Source organism: Borostomias antarcticus (genome assembly GCF_949987555.1).
Source record: "Borostomias antarcticus genome assembly, chromosome: 8".
NCBI lineage: Eukaryota > Metazoa > Chordata > Actinopteri > Stomiiformes > Stomiidae > Borostomias > Borostomias antarcticus.
In genome coordinates, this window is record NC_140241.1 from 20,294,746 (window position 1) to 20,318,267 (window position 23,522).

The window sequence follows — 23,522 nt, forward strand, 5'->3', positions numbered from 1 at the left end:
ATGATGGGATATCCTTCACACACAGGGGCACGTTACCACGTGTATACAAACACACACACACGCCTGTGACTCTACACACACTTAAAGACACCAAGCAATGACACAACGGATGAAATACATCCATAGCAACAGAAAGCCAAATGACAAAAAGACAAAGGCGGCAAAGGTCACCCGGTTAGCCCCTCCCCTTACCTGACCAGCTCCTCGTTGTAGAGAGACTTGGGCGACTCGCGCCCCAGCATGTACACCTGGCCTTTGTAGACGGAGAGCTGCACCTTGCCCTCCACGTTCTCCTGGGACTTCTCTATGCAGTAACGCACAAACTCACACTCAGGACTGAACCAGAAACCTGGAGAGAAAGAGGCAGGAGAACAGGGGGGGAGGGAGGGAGAGAGGGAGGGAGGGAGAGAGAGAGAGAGAGAGAGAGAGAGAGAGGGAGAGGGAGGGAGGGAGAGAGAGAGAGAGAGAGAGAGAGAGAGGGAGGGAGAGAGAGAGAGAGAGAGGGAGGGAGAGAGAAAGAGAGAGAGAGGGAAAGGGGGGGGGGGGGGGAGGGAGAGAACGATAATAACAAAAGTTGAATCTCTGGGCAGCTCTGCTGTTGGACCAGAATAGATCCTGGTTTACACAGCTATTTCATGGGACCCCCTTCAAAAAGCAAGAGGAAAGACCCCCCCCCCTCATCCTCTATGCAGCTCAAGGGGATGTTAAGCCCCTTTAGAAGCTCTGCTCAATTGTGCAACATATGTGACCCCCCCTCCCCTTTTCCCCTCCCACATGTGAGCGCACGTTCCCTTGCTCCAGGTGAAGCTCACCCTTCTACTTTCCCTCCCTCCCTGGGAGCCCTGCCCAGTTGGGCTGAGGGGACAGCTGGGCTGGGGGGGTGGAGGGGGACAGAGACACCCCCCTCTCAGCAGTGAGCCGACCCCCCGCCCCTTGATCTGCTACCCCACTCCGGCGCGCTCCGGCGCAGCGTAACCTTCCTCCTCCATCACACAGGGATGCCCAGAGTATCTGGAACCCTTGCTGGTCTGTATGCTTTAAGACCAGAATGTCCCCCCTGGAGAGAGCGCCTCTACCTCCCTCTCCCTCCTCCTCTCTCTGGGCTGGCCCTCCCCTAGTCTCCCTCCCTCCCTCCCTCCCCCCTCTCTTCTCCCAGGAAGGTATAATTGTGGTGGCTCAGTAATCACTCTCTAATGGCTGTGATCCTATTATGAGGATGAAGGGCCTGGGACAGAGCAGACAGGCGGGGGCGGGGGACACCTGAGCCAAGCTCAACTCACACAGGTTAGATTAGACTGGACTAGGGTATAGGCCAGGGTTGGCTAGGCTAGGCCGGGTCATTCTAAGATAGGTAGCTAGCTAGGTTTGACTAGGTTAGAGTTGGCTCCGGTGGGTTAAGTCAGTTTGCTAGGCTAGTGCAGAATTAGCTAGTTTATCTTATGTTACGTTGACAAAACTAGCACTTTTGAGAAAGTCTGATAATTGCTCTACCATGGTCATACAATGGATGTGGATGGGCACCTTGAAAAATCTTTCAAAAACATGTTAAACGCTAGATTTCATATTAAAAAATTGTCACGACTATCCATGCTTGGCTAGGTCCAAAGTAGCTATAGACCAGGCTTGGTCGCAGCCTGGCTTCACCAGACACAATTCGCAAAAGATTTGCACAAACACATTTCTCTTCGAGCGGATTCCGTACCAGAACGGTTAGATCTCCAGACTGACCTGTGGAGTGAAATCGAATGTGAGCTTGCGAGATCAGGCTGGCGACGCCAGGCTAGCTTGGTCAGGATAGCCGAGGCTACGCAAGGCTAATCTAAGCTAGCGGTCATGCTAGTCCCGCGCTAGCCCTCGGTGACGTACCGTTGTAAAGCAGCTCAGAGAACTTAATGCCCAGGCCCTGCTTGATCCTGCGGACCTCCCGGTCCATGGTGAAGGTCTCGATGTCCAGGTGAGCCTGATACAGGATGGTACCTCCCGGGGTCTCGTAGATACCTGAGGGACACGAGGATGAAGAGTGAGGGAGAGGAGGAGGATCCCTTTGGAGATAAGCATTGATAAACACTTTCTACTGTGTGTAAACCCAGAAATAAAAGCCTAAGCTTTTATGGACTGGTAGGACGGAAGCTAGTCACGCCACTGAAATAGCTTTGAATTTAAATGACATGAAATAATGTCTAATAAATTAAGATAGGTCTTGTCGCCTGGACACATCAGTTCCAATGCTTCCAATGCTAATCCAGCACAATATGAGCGGGATAGCCAGTTAGCTCATGAACTCACAACAACTAGCAGCAGCTTCCATAACATTAATGGGGAATTGAGGGAGTGATAACCCGACAAACGCTAGACTAGGTGTGCTGGCTTCCAGACACGCACAAAAAAGATGCAAAAACAGGATTAGAATTGGATCAGTCAGGGTAATCTCAACTCAAATTGACAACATTATCATCTTCATCCTAAGAGGAGCAACAAGACCACCTCCCTCTCTCCTCCCCCTCCTGTCACGACCCAGTCGGCCCAGACAGACATCCAGACAGCTCTATTAGCCGTCAGTCACCGTCCTTGCCTGACGGATGGGGGGGGGGCAGCACGGCCGTACCCCTCCCCAGCCAGGATGAGCCTGTCGTGGGTAAATGACAGGGTAGGAGGCCCCTGCCCGGCCCAGCTCCAGGACCCGGGCTCGCCCTACCCTGCAATTTACCCCCACCTGAGTGTGGAGGGAGGGACGACAGAGAGGGGGGGGGCGCAGGGAGAGGCAGCAGGAGGAAGGAGGCCGTCACTCAGCTGTCAGACGGGGAAGAGAGGAGGAGAGGAGACAGGAGAGGGGTGGAGGTGGAGAAATTGGTGTGTAGCCGAGGAGAGTGAGTGGTTCACATGGATCAGTAGATTGGTATATTTCAGAATCAGAATCACATTCAGATTCTGAAATATACAACACAAAACAAGGCGCACCATCTCGTGCTCGATGAATCAGAAACAAGATAATCTAAGGTATATTTCAACCAAATGAGCAAGATGGCTCCATAGCTTTACTTCATTAATTTTCTCTCTCTTCCATTACTTAGGCGATTCCTCAGTTTGCTCCACCTCTCTACCCATGAGTGTTTCTAATTAAAAGAAATCCCTGAAAACCCTGTCTAGTCATGTACTAACCCTGAAAACCCTGCCCAGTTATGTACTAACCCCGAAAACCCTATCCAGTCATGTACTAACCCTGAAAACCCTGACCAGTTATGTACTAACCCCGAAAACCCTATCCAGTCATGTACTAACCCTGAAAACCCTGCCCAGTTATGTACTAACCCCGAAAACCCTATCCAGTCATGTACTAACCCTGAAAACCCTGCCCAGTTATGTACTAACCCTGAAAACCCTGACCAGTCATGTACTAACCCTGAAAACCCTGCCCAGTTATGTACTAACCCCAAAAACCCTATCCAGTCATGTACTAACCCTGAAAACCCTGCCCAGTTATGTACTAACCCCGAAAACCCTGACCAGTTATGTACTAACCCTGAAAACCCTGCTCATTCTGCCCAGTGATGTACTTGTAAACACAAACGTAGACACGAGGCCCGAAAAAAATCTACCATAAACCATGAAAACTGAGAAGCACTTTACTCACACAGCCCCGGCTGCCCAAAACAGGGCTTAGTGACCCCGCTAATCATCCAAAGCCTGAAAGGTGACAATCTGAGCCGCTAAGGCCCAGTGGCTTTAGTGGACAGGAGGACTACAGAGGCCAGAGAGGGACATTTCCGCCGTAGCCATCAGATCTAAGTGAGAATCTAAGCATCCCCCAAAGTGAGCAGTGGGGCTTAGAGAGACAAATGAACAATGCAGCTTCTCTCTCTCTCCTGGCTAAGCAGCCAGTGGCTTAGTTAAGCTCTGAAGACAAACCCCCGGTGATTTTCAGGTATTAATCTTGTAAACAGTCTCTCTGTGTGTCGGGCAGGTCTGCTTGAGGGAGGACAGGGGTTAAGACTGAGTATTAACCCCACCTGGGCTGGGCCCTCTGGGGCCCTCTGGGCAGATTCACACAGCGACACACAAACGCACAAGTTAAACTTACAATGCTATTTTCTCTGTCTGATAATGTTCAAAGTCAGACAAAGATACCATCATTGAGTTGGGTCAACACTGCTTTTACTGAGATCAGACTCCTGTTGGGGGACACTCATCTACGTCATTAGGCTATGCACAGTATGTCATGAATATTTGGCAAATAAGACACAAATGGTAGCGTTACACTCCCCGCAGTTAAGAACTTCCAGAGCACTTTCGGTAACATTTTACAATAAGGGTACATTAATAAGCATTAGTTAATGCATTATTAAGCATTAAGTAACAGTTAACTAATGTCTCTATTAACCATTTGCTAATGTTATTTATGGTAACTAAGGTTAACTCACCCAACCCTAATCCTAACCCTAACTAAGGTATTAACTAACATTAGTAACCTAACCTAACCCTAAATTAGCATTAGTTAACAGTTAACTAATGTTTTTTGTGACCCTTATTGTAAAGTGTGACCGAACTTTCAAACTAGTTCGGCGCTTAGGATGCAGCATTCCGTCGCTCGGGTCGTACACACACGCACACACACACGACGGCCGGCCCTCATCAACAGTGGAGAGCTCCGAGGTCTGACGAGGTATGATAGGTGGACGACACCGTTCAGGAGCGCTGGTTACTGGATGTTTTGTTCAGAACTGACAACAGGATCCAAGGTCCCCTGTCAACAGTAGGTGACCCTAGACACAAACAAGCACAATCAAAAGAGGTATTCTATTCAATCCTTCCTGGTGCCTTCTGGGAAAACACAATCACTTCACATCACCCCCCCATACACATATACACACACACACACACACACACACACACACACACACACACACACACACAACTTATTATTCGACGCCTTCAAACCTGAGGGCTCCTCCTCTTTCTATGCTTTGGATCTTTTGTGTGGCCGAGGGGAGAGGAAAGTGGATTCCCATTTTCCAATTTCTACCTGCCACTCCGAGCTGCAGCCACAGGCCGGCGCTGAGACAATCTGCCCCTCCGACCGCTGTGAGGGGACGAGGTCACGTGACGGGGGAGGGGTGTGTGTGTCGAGTGTGACAGGACAGGAAAAGATGTCTCCTTTGTCAACAAGAGTGACACAAATAGAGAATGGACAAAGGATCTATGGGTAATGTTGAGCAAACCGTGTAGAGGAGTGAATGCTTGTATGGATGCGTCTGTGTGTGTGTGAGTGACATGTGGCATGATGTGTGAGAGAAAGGGATAGGGAGAGAGAGAGATATAGAGGGGGATAGGGAGAGAGAGAGCGAGAGAGAGGGATAGGGAGAGAGAGAGAGAGGGGGAGAGAGGGATAGGGAGAGAGAGAGGGATAGGGAGAGAGAGAGAGAGAGAGAGAGGGAGAGAGGGATAGGGATAGGGAGAGAGAGGGAGAGAGGGATAGGGAGAGAGAGAGGGATAGGGAGAGAGAGAGAGAGAGAGAGAGGGATAGGCAGAGAGAGAGAGCACACAATGTTGTGTTTGTGCATCATGCCATTTTGTGCTATTTCTTTTCCTCCCTTTTCATCACACCTTTATGCAGGTAGGCCAGCAGACCGCTGCCTCTCACACAATGCCAAAGAAACTCTATGTGGAAGGAGCCTTCAAAGTGGTTGAGACATGAAAGTATTGGCATTTATGTCAGAGTAGGCAGGTGTGTCTATGCAAGTGCATTCTAAACGCTTGTGTGTGTGTGTGTGTGTGTGTGTGTGTGTGAGTGTGAGTGTGTGCGTGTGTATCAAGTCTCTGATTACCTCACCGCTTTCTCCTCTTTGCATGGGCGTACGACTACTGTCCTGTTCTCCCACAGCCTGTAATGTGCTGTCGTTATGCTGTATTACCTCTCACTCACCAATCACTCCTGTCAGATAGCCTGGGATACATAAATAGGCCAAAAAATGGCCTTCTTCAGGTGCAATCATTTGGCCATTTTGGCCGAAACGTTGTGCCCTAGTCATTAAAACTCACCGTGGGAGCTACATACAGTGTGCGGACATTCTCTGTCTTAGGTTTATTCATTTTTGTCAAGTAAATGGTAAATGGACTGCACTTATATAGCGCTTTTCCACCTTAGCGGCACTCAAAGCGCTTTACAATGGCCTCTCAGAGTCAAGCACCTGTCGCACTGTGTTTGATGTGCGTGCGTTCCTCTGCTGCTAGCCTGGTATACATCCTGTCGGCTCACCTCTGGACTTCATGCCGATGAAGCGGTTCTCCACGATGTCGATCCTGCCCACGCCATGCTTCCCTCTGAGGGGAACAGGGAACAGAGAGACCGGTCAGATGACTCAACAAATACACAAATAAACCATCAGGAAACTATTCCTGATCACATTTCACTCTCTCTCTCTCTCAGGTGCCAAGAATCCTCATGCACACTGCCACCTAATGGTAACCTGTACAGATAAGACAGGTGTGTGCACACACTCACGCGCACACACACACACACACACACACACACACACACACAGGCAGACAGGCAGGCAGACAGGCAGACAGACAGACAGACAGACAGACAGACCCAATCTCATTGAGGTAGGAGAAGATGTCCAGTGGCGTGTTCTTGGACGTTCCGTCCTTCATGTGGGTCACCTTGCTGGGCACCCCTGTGTGAGAGGGAGGGAATCGGACAAAGACAGCAGTCAGACAGGACAACAGGCTGGAAGACACACACAGGACAATATCTTTAGTTATTTAATTTAATTTAACCTTTATTTAACCAGGCAAGCCGTTCAGAACAATTTCTTATTTACAATTGCGGCCTGGCAAGAGGCAAAAGGGCAGAAAAGGAATGTGAAAGTTAATTTAAAACCAACACAGTTAAAAGACAACAGCACATATCCAATAACAGTTAAGGACAGCAGCACAGATCCCAACATTAACACAGACAGAGACGGCAGCACAGATCCCAACATTAACACAGACAGAGACAGCAGCACAGATCCAGTCATCTCCCTCACATCCTCTACTAACACAGTCTTATCATCAGGTAGTAACGCAAAGACAAGAGCAGCAACACTGAGTCAGACCGGTCAGTCAGACCGGACAACAGGCTTGTTCACAGTCAAACAGGACAACAGAATCACAGACGATCAGACAGAAAAACAGGCTCAACAGTCAGACAGAAAAACAGGCACAACAGTCAGACAGGACAACAGGCTCAACAGTCAGACAGAAAAACAGGCTCATCAACAGTCAGACAGAGCCTCATAAGACAGTCAGATAGGACCTCCTCAACACACGACAGGACTGAGTCAGACAGGGCAACAGTTCCCATCAACACCGTCAGACAAGACAACAGGTCCCATCAACACCGTCAGACAAGACAACAGGTCCCATAAACACCGTCAGACAAGACAACAGGTCCCATCAACACCGTCAGACAAAACAACAGGTCCCATCAACACCGTCAGACAAGACAACAGGTCCCATAAACACCGTCAGACAAGACACGCTCATAGTCAAAGAGGACAACCGCCTCATCAGCAGCAGGCTTTATGCAAGAAGCGAGGGTATGAGAGAGAGGTGGAGAGAGGGACTTGAGTGGAGGACTGGAGGGTTGAGGTGTTAATAATAGAGCTCTTCTTCTGTGGTGAGAAGCGGTGATGGATTCTAACGTGGCAGCTCAGTTGAGGGCTGAAAATGAACGCCTGCCACCGGCCAAATGTAGGTAAAATTTCCAATTGGCGAATAGACTTGGGAAGGCTATCTGAAAAATATATATACTTGGCCGGTAGATTTTTTCATCTACAGTCCCCTTGGCATGTGAGCCAAAAATGTTCACCCCTGGCTGCACACCCAGGCTTGCTGTCCCTCACACCTCCTCCTCCACGTCTCCCTCAGACCGCAGTGTGTGGAGTCAGGGGTTGTATTGACCATTCCTAATAAACCATTGGTTTGTTTTCATTTACTTGATTGCACGCGCACACGCACATACACACACAATAGAGCCCAATGGCGCCCACATCCACACACCACAAACATTGCCTACAAAACCCCAGATAAACATGTGTATAAATCAGTCATTTACTTGCTTACTCATGGGCAGAAATTAGCATGGGAGAGGTCAAAGGTCGAGGAGAGCGACCACAACACCCTGGGACGTGTGTGTGTGCATGTGCATGTGTGTGTCGGCCCGTAGGATAGCCGAAAAAGCTTTTAGACAAGGAGGATCAAATAAATAAATAAATAAATAAATAACTCTGCCGATAGCCACGCCCCTTTGCCTCCCGTGGCTCATTAGCATTCGGAATGCTTGCAGTTGCCAATCAAGCCTCCCCTCTTGAGAAAAGCACCACTTCTGGTCGCTTTCTCCAACCCAGTCTAAGCCCTGCTTCCAAAGACATGTGAAGCACTTGACAAATATTTTCAGACAAGGGCTTTGTGGCTCACACCCGGCTCCCATATCCCAGGAATTCTCTCCGATAGCGCGGGGAGAGTGTCCCGGAGAAACAGAGCGCTAACAAAGCTCCGCCCCTCCACCCCCCCGCGGCCCAAATGGTTAATAATTAGATTAAAAGTTCAAATAAATAAAGTGAAGGGGTGTGAACGCAGGGCCTCTCGTCTTCTGTCTCTCCCTCCCTCCCTCTCCCCTCTCTCTCTCCCTCCCTCTCTCTCCCTCTTTCTCTCCCCCCCTCTCTCTCTCTCTCTCCCTCTTTCTCTCTCCCTCCCTCTCTCCCCCCTCTCTCTTTCTCTCCCCCGTCTCTCTCCCTGCTTCTCTCTCTCCCCCCCCCTCCCTCTCTCCCTCCCTCTCCCCCCTCTTTCTCTCTCTCTCCCTCTCTCCTCCCCCCCCTCTCTCTCTCTCCCCCTCCCTCCCTCTCTCCACATCTTGCTGGTTCTATCATTCTCTGAGGTTCTTTATTTTCCATCCGTCGTTTCTTTCTTCAGTTTGGCCCCAGAACAGTGCAGACAATGGGGTCGCAGACACAGCTGTAGGAAAAATTACTGCTTTACATTTTTCCTCTCTTGTCTCTTTTTCCTGTCCTCTCCGGGATGAAAGGAGTGGGATAAAGAGAGAGAGAGAGAGAGAGTGTCAAAACTGCTGGCGGAGAAAAAAAAAGAAGAAGTTCTGTAGTTAAAAATTCTTTTTTTTAATCAGTGAGAAAAGTAGAGGGTGAAAGACCGGTGAAAAGACGCAGGAGAATGAAAGTGAAACGCGCTCGCAGACGGGTTGGGGCAGAGAAAGGGGGGGGGGCGAGAAAGCCTTTTGTTGTGGGCGACTAAAACAGCTTTTGTCATCGGAACTCAATAAAAGGGAGAGAGAATGTGAAAACTGTGGAAACGGTTTTCCGACCGCCCCCCCCCACCCCCCCCCATTACCAGGCACATTGTTTATGACTCTGTGAATTCAGGATTCTAGATCAGTTCATTCACCAGGTATTTGGTTCACACACACTAGAGCTGTGTTCGGAATCGCTCCCTATTCACTAAATAGGGTGTCAGCCATTTTGTTTGTAGTGTCCGAATTCTCCACGGAATTTTCGTTCCCTATATAGTCCACTATTTATTACCCACAATTCACCTTGATTTGCAGGGAACAGTGCATGTACCCTACATTTCTCCGTTCCCTAGGTAGTTCACTACATGGTGAACCCCATATAGGGAATAGGGAGTGAGGGAACGAGGGAGCGATTCCAAACACAGCTTAGGAGTCTGACTAGGGTAGCGATGCTGATGGAACACAGCACGGACAGGGTGCAGGACGAGGCAGAGCAAATACGAAATACAGTGTAACCAAATGAAAAGAAAGGTGCACATGCAAGTTATGTAATAGACACAGAATGGAGTGTGGTGAGTGTATATGCAGTGTGTGTGCAGAGTGTAGTGTGATGGATGTGCGGTGTTTTTTATGTGTAGTGTTTGCGATGTGTGTCGTTGTGATAGGTGGTACAATCAGAGGTTGTGTGCGAGTGGTGCAAAGGGTGTAGTCGGTGTGTGTGTGTGTGAGAGCCTGGTTTCTCTCTACCTTCTCTCCATATGAAATTGAAATCTCTAAAGTCTCCAGTCATCATAACACCGTCCAAAATACATTATAAACATATAGACTTTTAATTACATGCATATTATATTGTATATAAATCACACCCGCTGTCATTTCTTCTTTGTGAAACGCTAATGAATTTAGGGTTAAGGTCGAAAGGTCGAGGCACATAAACATGTCACCCCCCCCCTCCATGATCAGAGAGGCCAGTGTCCATTCAGACTTTGATGTCCCAGCTAGCCTCTACCCCTCCGTCCACTGACCAGGGCGGGGGGGGGCAGGGGGAGCATCTGTGCTGCTAGCCCCAGGCTAGGATATGCCTCTCTGTGCAAACATGTGACACTCCTCCGCCAGCGTTTAGCCTTATCCCTGCGGCAGTGTATCTAATGAGCCCCCCACCCCCCCCCTCTCTCTCCCCACCCTCAGGGCCTGGTGTATTAGCTGGACTTAGTGCTTCCGGCCTGCTTATTGCCCCCGGGGCTGCTGTGGACGTGGTGCTGGAGAGGGGTTGGTGTGAGTCTGGGTGGTCAGTGATAAAACAGATGTCTGCTGATCAAACGGCGGAGACAGGCCGAGGCAGACCAGCGCACGGCTGGACTTGGGCTGACCAACCCCTGCCGCTATCTGGACTAGGGATGAGACCGTATGGATTTTTGCATTACGGTACGGTATCTAGTTACACGGTACGGTTTACGGTATTTCACGGTATACGGCATTTCACCTCCCCAACACAAATAAAAAAAAGTATTTTACTTTTTTGAACATTAGTGTGTCAGTTTATTAATAGCAAGCTTATATTAAATTACAAAATTAACTGTTGCAAGCAACTAGAAATGTGAAGTTTCAGCAGCGCATTATTGTGTAATACCGTAAACATAATACCGTAAACACATGGAATGTCACGGTTCTAATACCGTGGACATTTTATACCGCGGTTCATGGTTTTACGGTGTGCCGTCTCATCCCTAATCTGGACCCAGGCACACTCACGCACACACAACATACACCAGTGTTTGCAATGTCTCTCCCATGATGTTTTAGCCCTTTTTTCTCTGAAAATTTAATTTAATGTAATTTATTGCTCTATAAATGTTCTTAGCCGTTGGACAAACATACTCCAGGAGCTTGCTCGATCGCCTCGTTGAGAGGGGTCAGGGAAGAATTTTACAGCTCACTTTTCTGGCCCTTGGGTGATACTGTTTTTTTTGCTTTCCTCTGGAATATTTAGGGGTGGGTCCTATGCCCACCCTCCCATTGCTCTCTGTAAAGCACATTGTGTTGCCTCTGTGTATGAAATGCGCTATACAAATAAAGCTTTGATTGATTGAGTGATTGAGTGATTGGTTGATTGGTTGATTGACCATCTCCCGCTGGGCAGGAGGCGTCGGATGCGAGGAGAGGGGAACTATTAGAAAAGCCTCCTAGGGACTGGTGTTGAAAATTAGCACTTGTGCTACAAAACACTTCAGCAATGAATCTGGTCTGTCCACTCTGACTGTTCCAATGGAATTGTGATGTCCATATTAAATAAAAGATTCATATTCATTCATTCATTCATGCTTGAAGTTAAGAGGCCTGAAGGTTTGAGGACATAGTAGAGATATCAAACGATATTGCGCACACACACACACACACACCTTTTGTGAACTCAATCTCCAGCACGTCGGGCTGTTGGGGGCATCCTCTGGGTTCTTGGTCATCAGGTAGAGGTCAGCTGGAGCATGGCTCTGAAACACACACGCACGCACACACACACACACACCAGGAAGAGAGTCTGTCAGGTGAGAACACATGGGATATCTACAGCAGTCATTGGATGAGGGTAGGGACTCTGGGGTGAGGTTAGGGGTAGGGACTCTGGGATGAGGTCAGGGAGGGGTAGGGACTCTGGGATGAGGTCAGGGGAGGGGTAGGGGACTCTGGGGTGAGGTCAGGGGAGGGGTAGGGACTCTGGGGTGAGGTTAGGGGTAGGGACTCTGGGATGAGGTCAGTGGAGGGGGAGAGACTCTGGGATGAGGTCAGGGGAGGGGTAGGGACTCTGGGGGTGAGGTCAGTGGAGGGGGAGAGACTCTGGGGTGAGGTCAGTGGAGGGGAGGGACTCTGGGTGAGGTCAGGGGAGGGGGAGGGACTCGGGGGTGAGGTCAGGGGAGGGGTAGGGACTCTGGGGTGAGGTCAGGGGAGGGGTAGGGACTCTGGGGTGAGGTCAGGGGAGGGGGAGGGACTCTGGGGTGAGGTCAGGGAGGGGGAGGGACTCTGGGTGAGGTCAGGGGAGGGGTAGGGACTCTGGGGTGAGGTCAGTGGAGGGGGAGAGACTCTGGGGTGAGGTCAGGGGAGGGGGAGGGACTCTGGGGTGAGGTCAGGGGAGGGGTAGGGACTCTGGGGTGAGGTCAGGGGAGGGGGAGGACTCGGGGGTGAGGTCAGGGGAGGGGGAGGGACTCGGGGGTGAGGTCAGGGGAGGGGTAGGGACTCTGGGGTGAGGTCAGGGGAGGGGAGGGACTCTGGGGTGAGGTCAGGGGAGGGGAGGGACTCGGGGGTGAGGTCAGGGGAGGGGGAGGGACTCGGGGGTGAGGTCAGGGGAGGGGTAGGGACTCTGGGGTGAGGTCAGGGGAGGGGGAGGGACTCTGGGGTGAGGTCAGTGGAGGGGGAGAGACTCTGGGGTGAGGTCAGTGGAGGGGGAGAGACTCTGGGTGAGGTCAGGGGAGGGGGAGGGACTCTGGGGTGAGGTCAGGGGAGGGGGAGGGACTCTGGGGTGAGGTCAGGGGAGGGGAGGGACTCTGGGGTGAGGTCAGGGAGGGGGAGGGACTCTGGGGTGAGGTCAGGGGAGGGGGAGAGACTCTGGGGTGAGGTCAGGGGAGGGGGAGGGACTCTGGGGTGAGGTCAGGGGAGGGGACTCTGGGGTGAGGTCAGGGAGGGGGAGGGACTCTGGGGGTGAGGTCAGGGGAGGGGGAGGGACTCTGGGGGTGAGGTCAGGGGAGGGGGAGGGACTCTGGGGTGAGGTCAGGGGAGGGGTAGGGACTCTGGGTGAGGTCAGGGGAGGGGGAGGGACTCTGGGGTGGGGTCAGACTCCTGGGTCAGACCCCAGTACGGTGGTGGAGGGTTGGGTGGTGTTGATGATGACAGGTGAAGAGAACAAAGCTCAAAATGTCACCAGTATTTGAGTGAAAAGACCCCCCCAAAAAAAAACAATGATCAATGTGCCATTTCCCCTCTATTTAGTTCCTTTTACCTGCATGACCCTCTATCAGGGGAGGTCAGAGAGAGGGCAGCTGGAGAGAGTGAGAGAGAGAGAGAGAGAGGGAGAGAGAGAGAGAGAGAGGGAGAGAGAGAGAGAGAGAGGGAGAGGGAAGAGAGAGAAGGAGAGAGAAGGAGAGAGAGAGAGGAGAGAGAGAGAAGGAGAGAGAGAAAAGGAGTGAGAGGAGAGAGAGAGGAAAAGAGAGGAGAGAGGAGAGAGAGAGAGAGAGAGAGGAGGTGAGAGAAGGAGAGAGAGAGAGAGAGAGAGAGGAGAGAGAGGAGAGAGAGGAGAGAGAGAGAGGAGGTGAGAGAAGGAGAGAGGAGAGAGGAGGAGAGAGGAGAGAGAGAAGAATAGCCTGATGACCCTCGTCCTGGAGAAGATGCTTCGATTCAAAGTCAAAACACACCTGATACCACAGAACCAGCACTCAGCCAGCAGGGGAAACACTCAATTACATCCAGTCTGACGGCCTACGAACCCACACTCTGCCCCCCCTCAGCACCCCAACCCTCCCCCCACCGCCCCAACCCCCCCCCCCCACGCTGCCTCCACCTCCTTCAGCCTCGACAGACACTTTCAATTCACTTCTCTTTTCAGATGAAGAACTCTTTTAAAAGACAAACACACAATCCCTCCACCCCAAAAAAACAGTAAAATTATTTTTTGTCGTTTGTCGTGTTCCAGTTCGGGGTGGGGGGGGGGGTCTGTGTGGCGGGCCGGGGTCCTCAGACGTCGGGGCTGTCCGCCATGCTGCCCGACGCCCCCCGCCAATTAACCAATCACACGGCATCAGGACCAGACGACGGCCCACGTCCCCCGGGCCGGAGAGAACAGCAGGGGAGCTACGCTAAATGACCACCAGGTGCATTTAAACATAAACCTTTACCAGACTCCCAAATCACCACACAATAACTCATCTCTGGTCCGGTGCCACAGTGAGCAGCGGGTGGGGGGGGGGGGGGGTAGCTGCAAATCGCTTCTTTCTGCCTCAGATCCCTGGAAGATGGCTTCCGAATGTGGGAGTGGGTCTCAAATGGCTGCCCTAAAACGCTATTTGATGTGTTCTTTTTAAGGGAGGAAGAACTGAATTTCAACGAGGGAGGGAGGGAGGAAGGAGGGAGGAATGAGGGAGGGAGGAAGGAAGGAAGCCTGGGACCTGCGATAGAGGATGGTTGTGTGGCCTGGACAGTTGTGGTGGAGTGGAGTCGACCACTGGGACCAAAGTCTGTCATGGTCACCACACCCCAAGCTGGGCTGAATCGTGGGCAGCAAGCGACCACAAGCCAAGCGCCTCCCGGGGCTTCCTCACCAGAGGACGACGTCCAAGACCGCGATGCCATGTTCACACCGATCGAAATATGGACAAGAAGAAAAAAAAAGAAGCTACATACATACTGACAAAAACATGAGAGCACAGAAACTCAACCCTTCAGCTGACGGTCCTGGAAGATAAGAGCACAGAAACTCAACCCTACAGCTGACGGTCCTGGAAGATAAGAGCACAGAAACTCAACCCTACAGCTGACGGTCCTGGAAGGTAAGAGGGGCGAGAAGTTTCCAGAGTCTGTGGAGATGAACGCATCAGGACTCGGCCCCCTGCGGGTGGACCTGTCCCAGAGCCCGGGCCCCGGGGGAGAGGAGGGAGGGAGAAATGGAGCGAGAGAACAGAAAGAAAGAGTGAAAGAGAGAGAGGGGGGGTATTGGAGTGAAACGGGGCGTGAAGCGCGCCGCCATGTTGCAGTTGCACAGCTCAGAGAGAGAGAGAGAGAGAGACACACAGCTCAGAGAGAGGGAGAGAGAGACAGCTCAGAAAGACAGAGCAAGAGAGAGGGATAGAGAGAGAAACAGATATACAGATAGAGAGAGAGAGAGAGGGAGGGAGAGAGAGGAAGAGTACATTTCTATCTTTTCACATTAGCTGCCTCATTGGCTTTCAATGGAGTCCTGATAGGGCAGAGGTAGGTGGAGAGAGAGGGGGGGGAGAGAGTGAGGAGGAGGCAGAGTGGGGGGGGGGGAGAGAGGAGGAGGCAGAGTGGGGGGGGGGGGAGAGAGGAGGAGGCAGAGTGGGGGGGGGGGGGAGGGGGGGGTGGCATCCCCTCCTGGCCTACTGGTTTGGAAATGACACTTCAATCACCACATCCCAAGTATTGGATTCTCTTTAAAATGCAATTCCTAAACATTATCAATTGAGATAAAACAACAGCTGTGCATCTATTTCTATGTTTAACACCCAGATCCGTTTGGTTAACATTACCATCAGAGGGGCCTCTGTGGAGTTTGTGCTGCAATGTACACCTACTTATATATTACTTATTTAATAAGGACATTCAGGTGCCACCAAGACACCTGACAACCTACCGGTTAGGACAAAACTCCAAACTATAAGTGAGGAAGAGCGAGTAACACAAACACACACACACGGACACACACACACACACCCACCCACACACCCATCCCCTCCAGGCTATCCCATGCATCCATCTTGGTCACCCCTAACACAAACCGAAAACAACACCGGGACGAGGTTTCATTTCCTGCGCGTAACAAGGGCGCCTGTCACGCTCTCTTACCCTGGGTCAACACCGCCGGACCGCCGCACTCCGCATCAAAGACTGCCGGCGTTTACCTCAAAACAACGTCCCCCTTCACGGCCGGGGGGAGCCCCTCTGACAGCAGCTATAGTTAAGAGAGGGGTGATGTTTTAATGACTGAGGACGAGTGTCAGGCGGCCTTGGGGCACCTCGGCCGGTCAAGAGGACGCACGGAGACAAGGGGAGAGGATATTGGAATGTTTTTTTCTTTTTTCCCTCTGAGGACGGTCGAGTGAAACAGCTGATTCATTTCGGCCGGTGGTGTGCGTCCACGTCAACAAAGCACAGGGGTAGCTCGGGATGACTCCTCCATATTGGGGTCGAATTCCACACAGATGCGGTTATTCTGAGTGGAAAGGTGTTGATAGCCTGCAATGCGGTCAACTACATCTGTATTGACCATTCATCTAGCGGTTACCTCACCCAGTAAAGGCAAATACTTGAGCCATGTGAGCTGTTAATGACCAAACATTCCCTTAAACAGTGGCTTACCTCTACGGGTTGTCTGTCTGTGTCTGGCTGTCTGTCTGTCATTCATTAATTCATCCATTCATAACCTTGTCATGCAGGAAGAGTACAGTCCCGCTGACCCCAACGTCACCCGACCCTGGCTGCCCGTCTCATCCAGGGGAGAAACATATGAGCGCCCACTCGGACATTTCCTAATCTGTGTGTGGGTTGGGTCAGTCCATTGTGTGCCCAGGTGGGGGGGTGGGTGAATGGATGTGGTTTGCCCGAGGCACCGGGCCTGGAGGCTGTAACTGGACCCCTACTGGAGATACAGGGGAGATGACCTTTGACCTTTGGTTGAGGGTTTGGATGGGCTATTTAGTAATAGGGTAAGGCTAGTGCAGTAGAGTGATTAAGCATAGATTTCATCTGAATATAATGTATTAATAAAAAATCCATGTGAGCTTATTGTTAGCTAACGGTGCTTTACATATAACCCTCAAATGAATCATTGGTTTAACAATAATTGCTATAAGCACTGATGGTGATAACTATTATGAAGTAAAGTGCTTTCTCTGACAACTTAAAAAACTCATACAAGTGGAGCCTATAGACTGGTTAATACATGCAAATTACTGCATTATTACAGTCTGCTCAAGCTTAAAGAGATCATATCACACCCTGGCTAATATATTCAAATCCTTTTACCACTTTCAGATCCCAGAGCCCCGTCCCACCATAAATATTTCATCGCCTTTAAGTCCATTGATAAATTCAATTGTGCCCTCAAAAAACAGAGTGAAGAAAACCCATGAATGAAAATCAATGACAATACTGTCATCGGTACACACACACACACACACACACACACACACACACACACACACACACACACACACACACATCGCATCGTGCTATTGAGTTGTTCCTTTTCAGGCCACGTTTCTCCGCTGGGGCGAGAGTGGAGAAGGGCGGGGGGGGCGGGGGGGTTACAGTTGGGGGGCGCGGCCCCCCCGACCCCCTCGCGACAACACCCCGTCCATCGGGGGCCGCTCATCTGTCCTGCCCCTGCCGCTTTTGTACTTTACTGTTACTGGTGACATTCCAGTGTCACGGTGTCACGCTGAAATGGGTCCCCCTCCCACGTCGCTGCCCGCGGCGCCTCAACCTCCCAGACAATGCCAGGGCAGGGAAGGGGAACCTATAGGGGAGGGCCCCAGCTGGGGGTGCGCCGCCCTAACCCTTCCCCCCCGGCTCCCATGAAATCGGGAATTACGCGAGGCGTTTCTGACGACAAGTCAGTGTCTGTGTGTCCCGACTTCTTCCCAGGACCGGGGGAGCGGCGGGCGAGGGAGGGGACCAAGGGTCCGGGTCGGCCCGGGTGACCTTTCGTGTACTTGCCGTGACCCCGTGACCCCTAACGAGAGATCAAACCATCTCTGTCACTGTGGTGGGAGCCCGAGTTTGGCTTGTCTTGTCAGTGATGGAGCTGACAGCGGAGTGAATAGAGCGCAGTGTTGGCTCTACTGAACTCTACTGAGCTCTACTAAGCTCTACTGAGCTCTACTGTGTTAACTCTCATCACTTAGCAGCTAACGCTAGCTTAACTTCACCAGCATCTACTACTACACTACAATATTTACCTCCATGGTTCCTGAGGTAGTGGCTACCTAAAGACGGGGTGTGAAAGGGAAGAGCAGAGAGGGGAACTCCAGAGAGGGAGGAGGGAAACCAGGAGAGGAGGAATGACAGATTAAATGGGCGGGGCGGCTGTAGCTCAGTTGGTAGAGCGGGTCGTTCAGTGATTGAAGGGTCAGTGGTTCGAATCCCAGCTCCTACTGTCCACATGTCGAAGTGTCCTTGAGCAAGACACCTAACCCCAAATTGCTCCCAATGAGCAGGTTAGCACCTTGCATGGCAGCTACCGCCATTGGTGTGTGAGTGTGTGTGTGAATGGGTGAATGAGAGGCCATTGTAAAGCGCTTTGAGTGCCGCTAAGGTGGAAAAGCGCTATATAAGTGCAGTCCATTTACCATTTAAATAACCTGGCCTGAATCAACCGATATGGTCTGTGGACTGAGTTCATGTCCTGCTCCTCTAATCGACGGAGACAGAGAGGACGTAGACGGACGTACAGCCTGGTGACTTTGCCACTGGCAGAACTGAGAGGAGGTGAGAGCCTATGAGGTCACTCAGCCAGACTTGATCGACCAATCGCATCGCGGCGGGCGGCGTTCTCAGCCATCGGGGAGGGGGGTTGTTCTTACCTTGGGATCTTCCAGGATTCCAGACTCATAGCTGTTGAAACAAAACGGTACAGGTCCTAATATGCACCACGATGATCCGTATTTATGAGGGTTTACTGTAAGAGATCTTGCGCCTGGCGAGGTTGGCATGGCGCTCACCTGATGTGCATGAGGTTGGCGTCCATGCTCCACGGGGCTTTGGGGGTCACGGGCACAGGGATGCCATGTTTCTGAGCAGGAAAGGGGGGTTATATGAGGACAGGAGATGTTTACTGTCAAACAACTCTTTATTTCACTGAACAGATATTGAAGTCCTTTCAGTGCACTCAAAACCAAATCACTCCCTTTTCGCAGTTGCAGTTAAAGATTTTACCCTATTCAAATACCACCATTACTTCATAATTGTTTCCCAATACATGGAGGAAAAAAGCCTTTTAGGATATTAAATTAAATTGAGATGACTGCGTTAGAAGACTGAGCAGAATTGCACAGGCGACTTCTCATTGAAACATCATGAGCCCCCTCTAGTGGGCAAAATGAGGTACAACAGACAGAGGCTGAGATGCATGCGCAGCTAGACAAACATGTTTGTGCTTGAATTTGTGCGTGTGGGTGTCTCAATACATGTGTGTGTATGTGTGTGTGTGTGTGTGTGTGTTTGAGTGAATATAGAGCTGTTACCTCAGCATAATCCATCAGGTCTTTTCTCCCACGGAAGCGATTGTAGAACTCTGGGATCCTCCAGGGAGCAATGATCTGAGAGCCAGAGAACAGAGAGATGATGAACAGATGAAGGTACGGTCCACGCTCATGTACTTGATCAGCCTTGAGCCTTGATCAGCCTTGAAACCAGACCTCACCTTGACCTCAGGGTAGAGAGCGTAGCAGGTCAGCTCAAAACGGATCTGGTCATTACCCTGAAAGACAAACAACCTACCATTCAGCCACACAATTTCACCTCAACAATGGTTTGAAAACGACTTTCCAAGTTCCCCATGAGAATCCACTAGAAATAGTCAAAACCTAAATTGAGTGGTATTTGTCGCCATCTGGTGATATATTAGAGGTACTACCATCTCCCAACTACAGTTGAGTCAGTCACACTGATGGATGACTGTTATTGCTCAATTCATTAATTTGCTTGAGGTGTTTGAGAGAGGTGAGATGTTCAAAACGAATGAATGTACTGCTTTTATCTGCAGCACTTGCTTGAGGGACTCAACTAGTTTTTTACCCAGTTTTTTTCTTTAAGGAGCTCAGACAACAGACAAACAAAATGTGTCACCATGAAGTCATATTGTTGTCTGTCATTATCATGGTCCTATATCATAGTTGATTTATTTTATTTAAATCGTAGTTAATGAAGGAGCCCCCAAAGGACCTAGGGTGTATTCACATATGTTAGTGCGCACCATAGATGCGCACCAAAAGCTAAAGTGATACATTGTTTTCATTTCTCAGCTACTGGGGTTCGCTTTCACACAGCACTTTCTTTACTCTGGTCCAAATGCAGCACCACAAGTCACATGAAAAGACTGTCACTGTCACTGCTGTCACTCACTCAACCAATCATTCATTCATTCATTCATACCGGAAGATCGTTCTCTCACTCATTCATTCACTCACACAATCAGTCCCTCACTGGAGCACTCATACAGGATCCTCTCATTCATCCATTCACTAGTCTCGCGGACCAGACCAGTTGACTTCCGGCCCGGATTGGCGCTGAAATTTTGTTGAAGGAAGTTAGGGAAAAAACGGGCGGATATCCCGTCAAAATTCCGTAGAGAGTAGTAGACAGTCCGGACAGGAAGTGATGAGTTTTTTTAAGAACTTCCTTTTACAAATTGTAAGCGGCTGAAGTCCAGACTCTCCTCCATAGAGAGTCTGGCTCCGAGACCACCCACCCACCCACTCACTCACTGGCCCAGTCCCAATGTCCACCCTTGCAGACTCACAGACTTAAGGGCGCGCTCCCGCGAAGTCCGCGAGGGCTTAGGGGTGTCCCAATGTCAAATCGGCAAGTGCATGAGGGCTCTCTGGCAGACATTTTGAGCCCTTTATGGCCCCTTACCGTAAGTCTGCACTTCTGCAGACTTCGCCTAAGGGAATTACCCACAGTTCATATCGTTGTGACGTGAAACACGGGGTTACCTGAAGAACAGCCAAAAACAAGCACAGACAGATCAACCAACCCTAATGTTCACGTTACAAAACAAAATATGTTTTAATTTTTTCAGCTGGACTTGCTTATCTGCACAAGTAGCCTTATAATTATTTTGGTTTCATTATTTTTAAGTATGGGTTATTAACCCCATAGGTTTGTATAATGTGATGTGTAAAAATGTGTAAAAATATGTAGGCTATGGTTATAAATTACATCGATTTCTGTTGCTCTAAATCATATGATTTCCCAGTTAAAAGCAGTATGACATTAATCACCAATTTCGGTGCAGTGTTCTTTGAGATTTCCAACATGAATATGGAAAGAGTTGTGAGGTGCAGGAATGTGTATACATAATATATTATCATTCTTAAGTAAATACTTTTGGATTCATCACAAACAAGAATCACAGGCAGTAATGTAGTTTGCATATCACCACAAAATGAAATGATTTCAACAAGTTGAACAGACATGTTTTGAGGGTAACACAGAGTTCGGATAAAGGGGATTTGACTCAGCCCAAAATTAATTTACATATGGGCCTACAAGTAAAACATGTAAAATTGAAAATTTGATAAAAAGCCCCACACCCACAATAGTAAGAAATGTGTTTTCACGTCAATGTAATGTGATGTCGCAAGTGCTGTCCCATTCATTTTTATACCAATTCGAGCCCTTGCAGCCTCTCGCACTCAACCACTTTACCAGGTGACGTCAATAAGTCTGTGAGGGCTCAGGGCTTGAGGGTTTAGGGGGGACATTGGGACTGACTGACTGACTCACTCACACCAAACAGGATAGACGAGAGAAGACAAACCAGCACAAGACCGGACATGACATGACAAAACAAAATAAGACAAACCATTTTTCTATGTTTTATATATTGTACTGTGTCTGTTTTATATATGTTTAACTGCCTCTTGTAACTTTGTTTTGTAACATCAACCTGCCTAATGGACTCCAGATGGAAACTAGCCTCCGTGCTACAATCTGGCATATTTACATGTATTGTACATGTTCATCAATATGCACTGATCTGATTTAAATAAACTTAACTAAACTAAACAGTAAGCTAGCCTCTAGAGGTCATAATCGAGGTAAGCAGCAGTGGACTCAAATAACTACTAAGAAAAACATTCAACTAACTTTTCACAAACCCTGGGCAGTTTTCTGTGTTTTAGACAACCACAACAACGAGTGCCTGGGACTAGCTGTAGGTGATTGTTTTTAGAACAGGCTCCTCTCTGGGCGCCCTCCTCCTCCGAGCGACCTCTGACCTCTCACCTTCCCCGTGGCCCCGTGGGAGACGTACTGGGCGCCCTCGCTGCGGGCGATGTGCACCTGACGCCGGGCGATGCAGGGTCGGGCCACCGAGGTGCCCAGCAGGTAGCGGTCCTCGTAGATGGCGTTGGCTTGGACCGACGGCCAGATGAACTCCTCCACGAACTCCGCCCTCAGGTCCTCGATGAACATCTGAACACAGATTTCAGGGAAGGGCGAATTCAGGGTATAAAGCGTATTATGAACATTTACTTTTCATGCCTATGCTAACTTTGCACATTCTGTATATATATATATATATATATTTTAATAAACCCTAGTCTCACCTTTGAGCAACAAAAGGAATTGCTTAAACTGCAGATAGACCATGAGGAAATGAAAATTGAAAAGGAATTGAGACTTGAAAAAATGAGGCATGAACTGGAAATGGAAAAAATAAGGCGAGGGCTCGATTGGATTTAGAGCAACAAAGGTTGAGTTTGATTAAGGAAGGGGTACACCAAGGTGATGCTGTAGGTGAGTTTGATTAAGTAGGGGGTACACCCAGGTGATGCTGTAGGTGAGTTTGATTAAGGAGGGGGTACACCCAGGTGATGCTGTAGGTGAGTTTGATTAAGGAGGGGGTACACCCTGGTGATGCTGTAGGTGAGTTTGATTAAGGAGGGGGTACACCCTGGTGATGCTGTAGGTGAATTTGATTAAGGAGGGGGTACACCCAGGTGATGCTGTAGGTGAATTTGATTAAGGAGGGGGTACACCCTGGTGATGCTGTAGGTGAGTTTGATTAAGGAGGGGGTACACCCTGGTGATGCTGTAGGTGAGTTTGATTAAGGAGGGGGTACACCCTGGTGATGCTGTAGGTGAGTTTGATTAAGGAGGGGGTACACCCAGGTGATGCTGTAGGTGAGTTTGATTAAGGAGGGGGTACACCCAGGTGATGCTGTAGGTGACGAGACTTCTGGGGGGTCGTCCCACTCAGTTCCTTTGATATTATTCGCAACTTGCGTCTGTTGCCAAAGTTCAATGAGAAGGACTCAGAGGGCTGGTTGCACAGACATGGATGAAGCCTCGTCATGGACTCAAATTGTACTTTGAATGGACAATCTCCATTGAAGATTCCATTTAGTCCAGGACAAGGGTCTTTATCCATGTTGGTGCAACCGGCTTAGAGTCGTTCTTCTCTTTGTTTGAGCGTGTTGTTGACGCATGGGCGGCCTGACGCCGGGTGTTCCAGTGCGTTTTTACAGGAACAGCTCAGGAGGCGTCCTCGTCTTTAACTCGCGTATCGAGTATCTGAGCTACGCTGAAGTGAACTCTGTGGTTCTTAAGGTAGACGAGTTTGTGCCGGAGGTTTACCATCAGCACCTCAGAAAATGGAGGAAGAATAAGACTCAGTCCCAACTTGAGTTTGCGCACGACTTGGTGTTGCATTTTAATGACTGGTACAAGGCCTCAGAGATGGACAACTTTGAAGAGTTGTGTGACTTGTTAGTGCAAGTGAAATTTGAAA

At 49.8% G+C, this 23,522-nt stretch overlaps 1 protein-coding gene across 1 annotated transcript in view; it reads right to left on the reverse strand.

The window, feature by feature from the left end:
• The window catches only part of ass1 (argininosuccinate synthase 1), a 30,396-nt gene that overhangs the window by 3,290 nt on the left and 3,584 nt on the right, over positions 1–23,522 (reverse strand). The window contains 11 exon segments of the mRNA XM_084442411.1: positions 193–349; positions 1,867–1,998; positions 6,254–6,318; positions 6,590–6,674; positions 11,686–11,715; positions 11,718–11,775; positions 18,589–18,619; positions 18,727–18,797; positions 19,249–19,323; positions 19,428–19,484; positions 22,016–22,204. Coding sequence (XP_084298537.1) covers positions 193–349; positions 1,867–1,998; positions 6,254–6,318; positions 6,590–6,674; positions 11,686–11,715; positions 11,718–11,775; positions 18,589–18,619; positions 18,727–18,797; positions 19,249–19,323; positions 19,428–19,484; positions 22,016–22,204 — 950 coding nt within the window.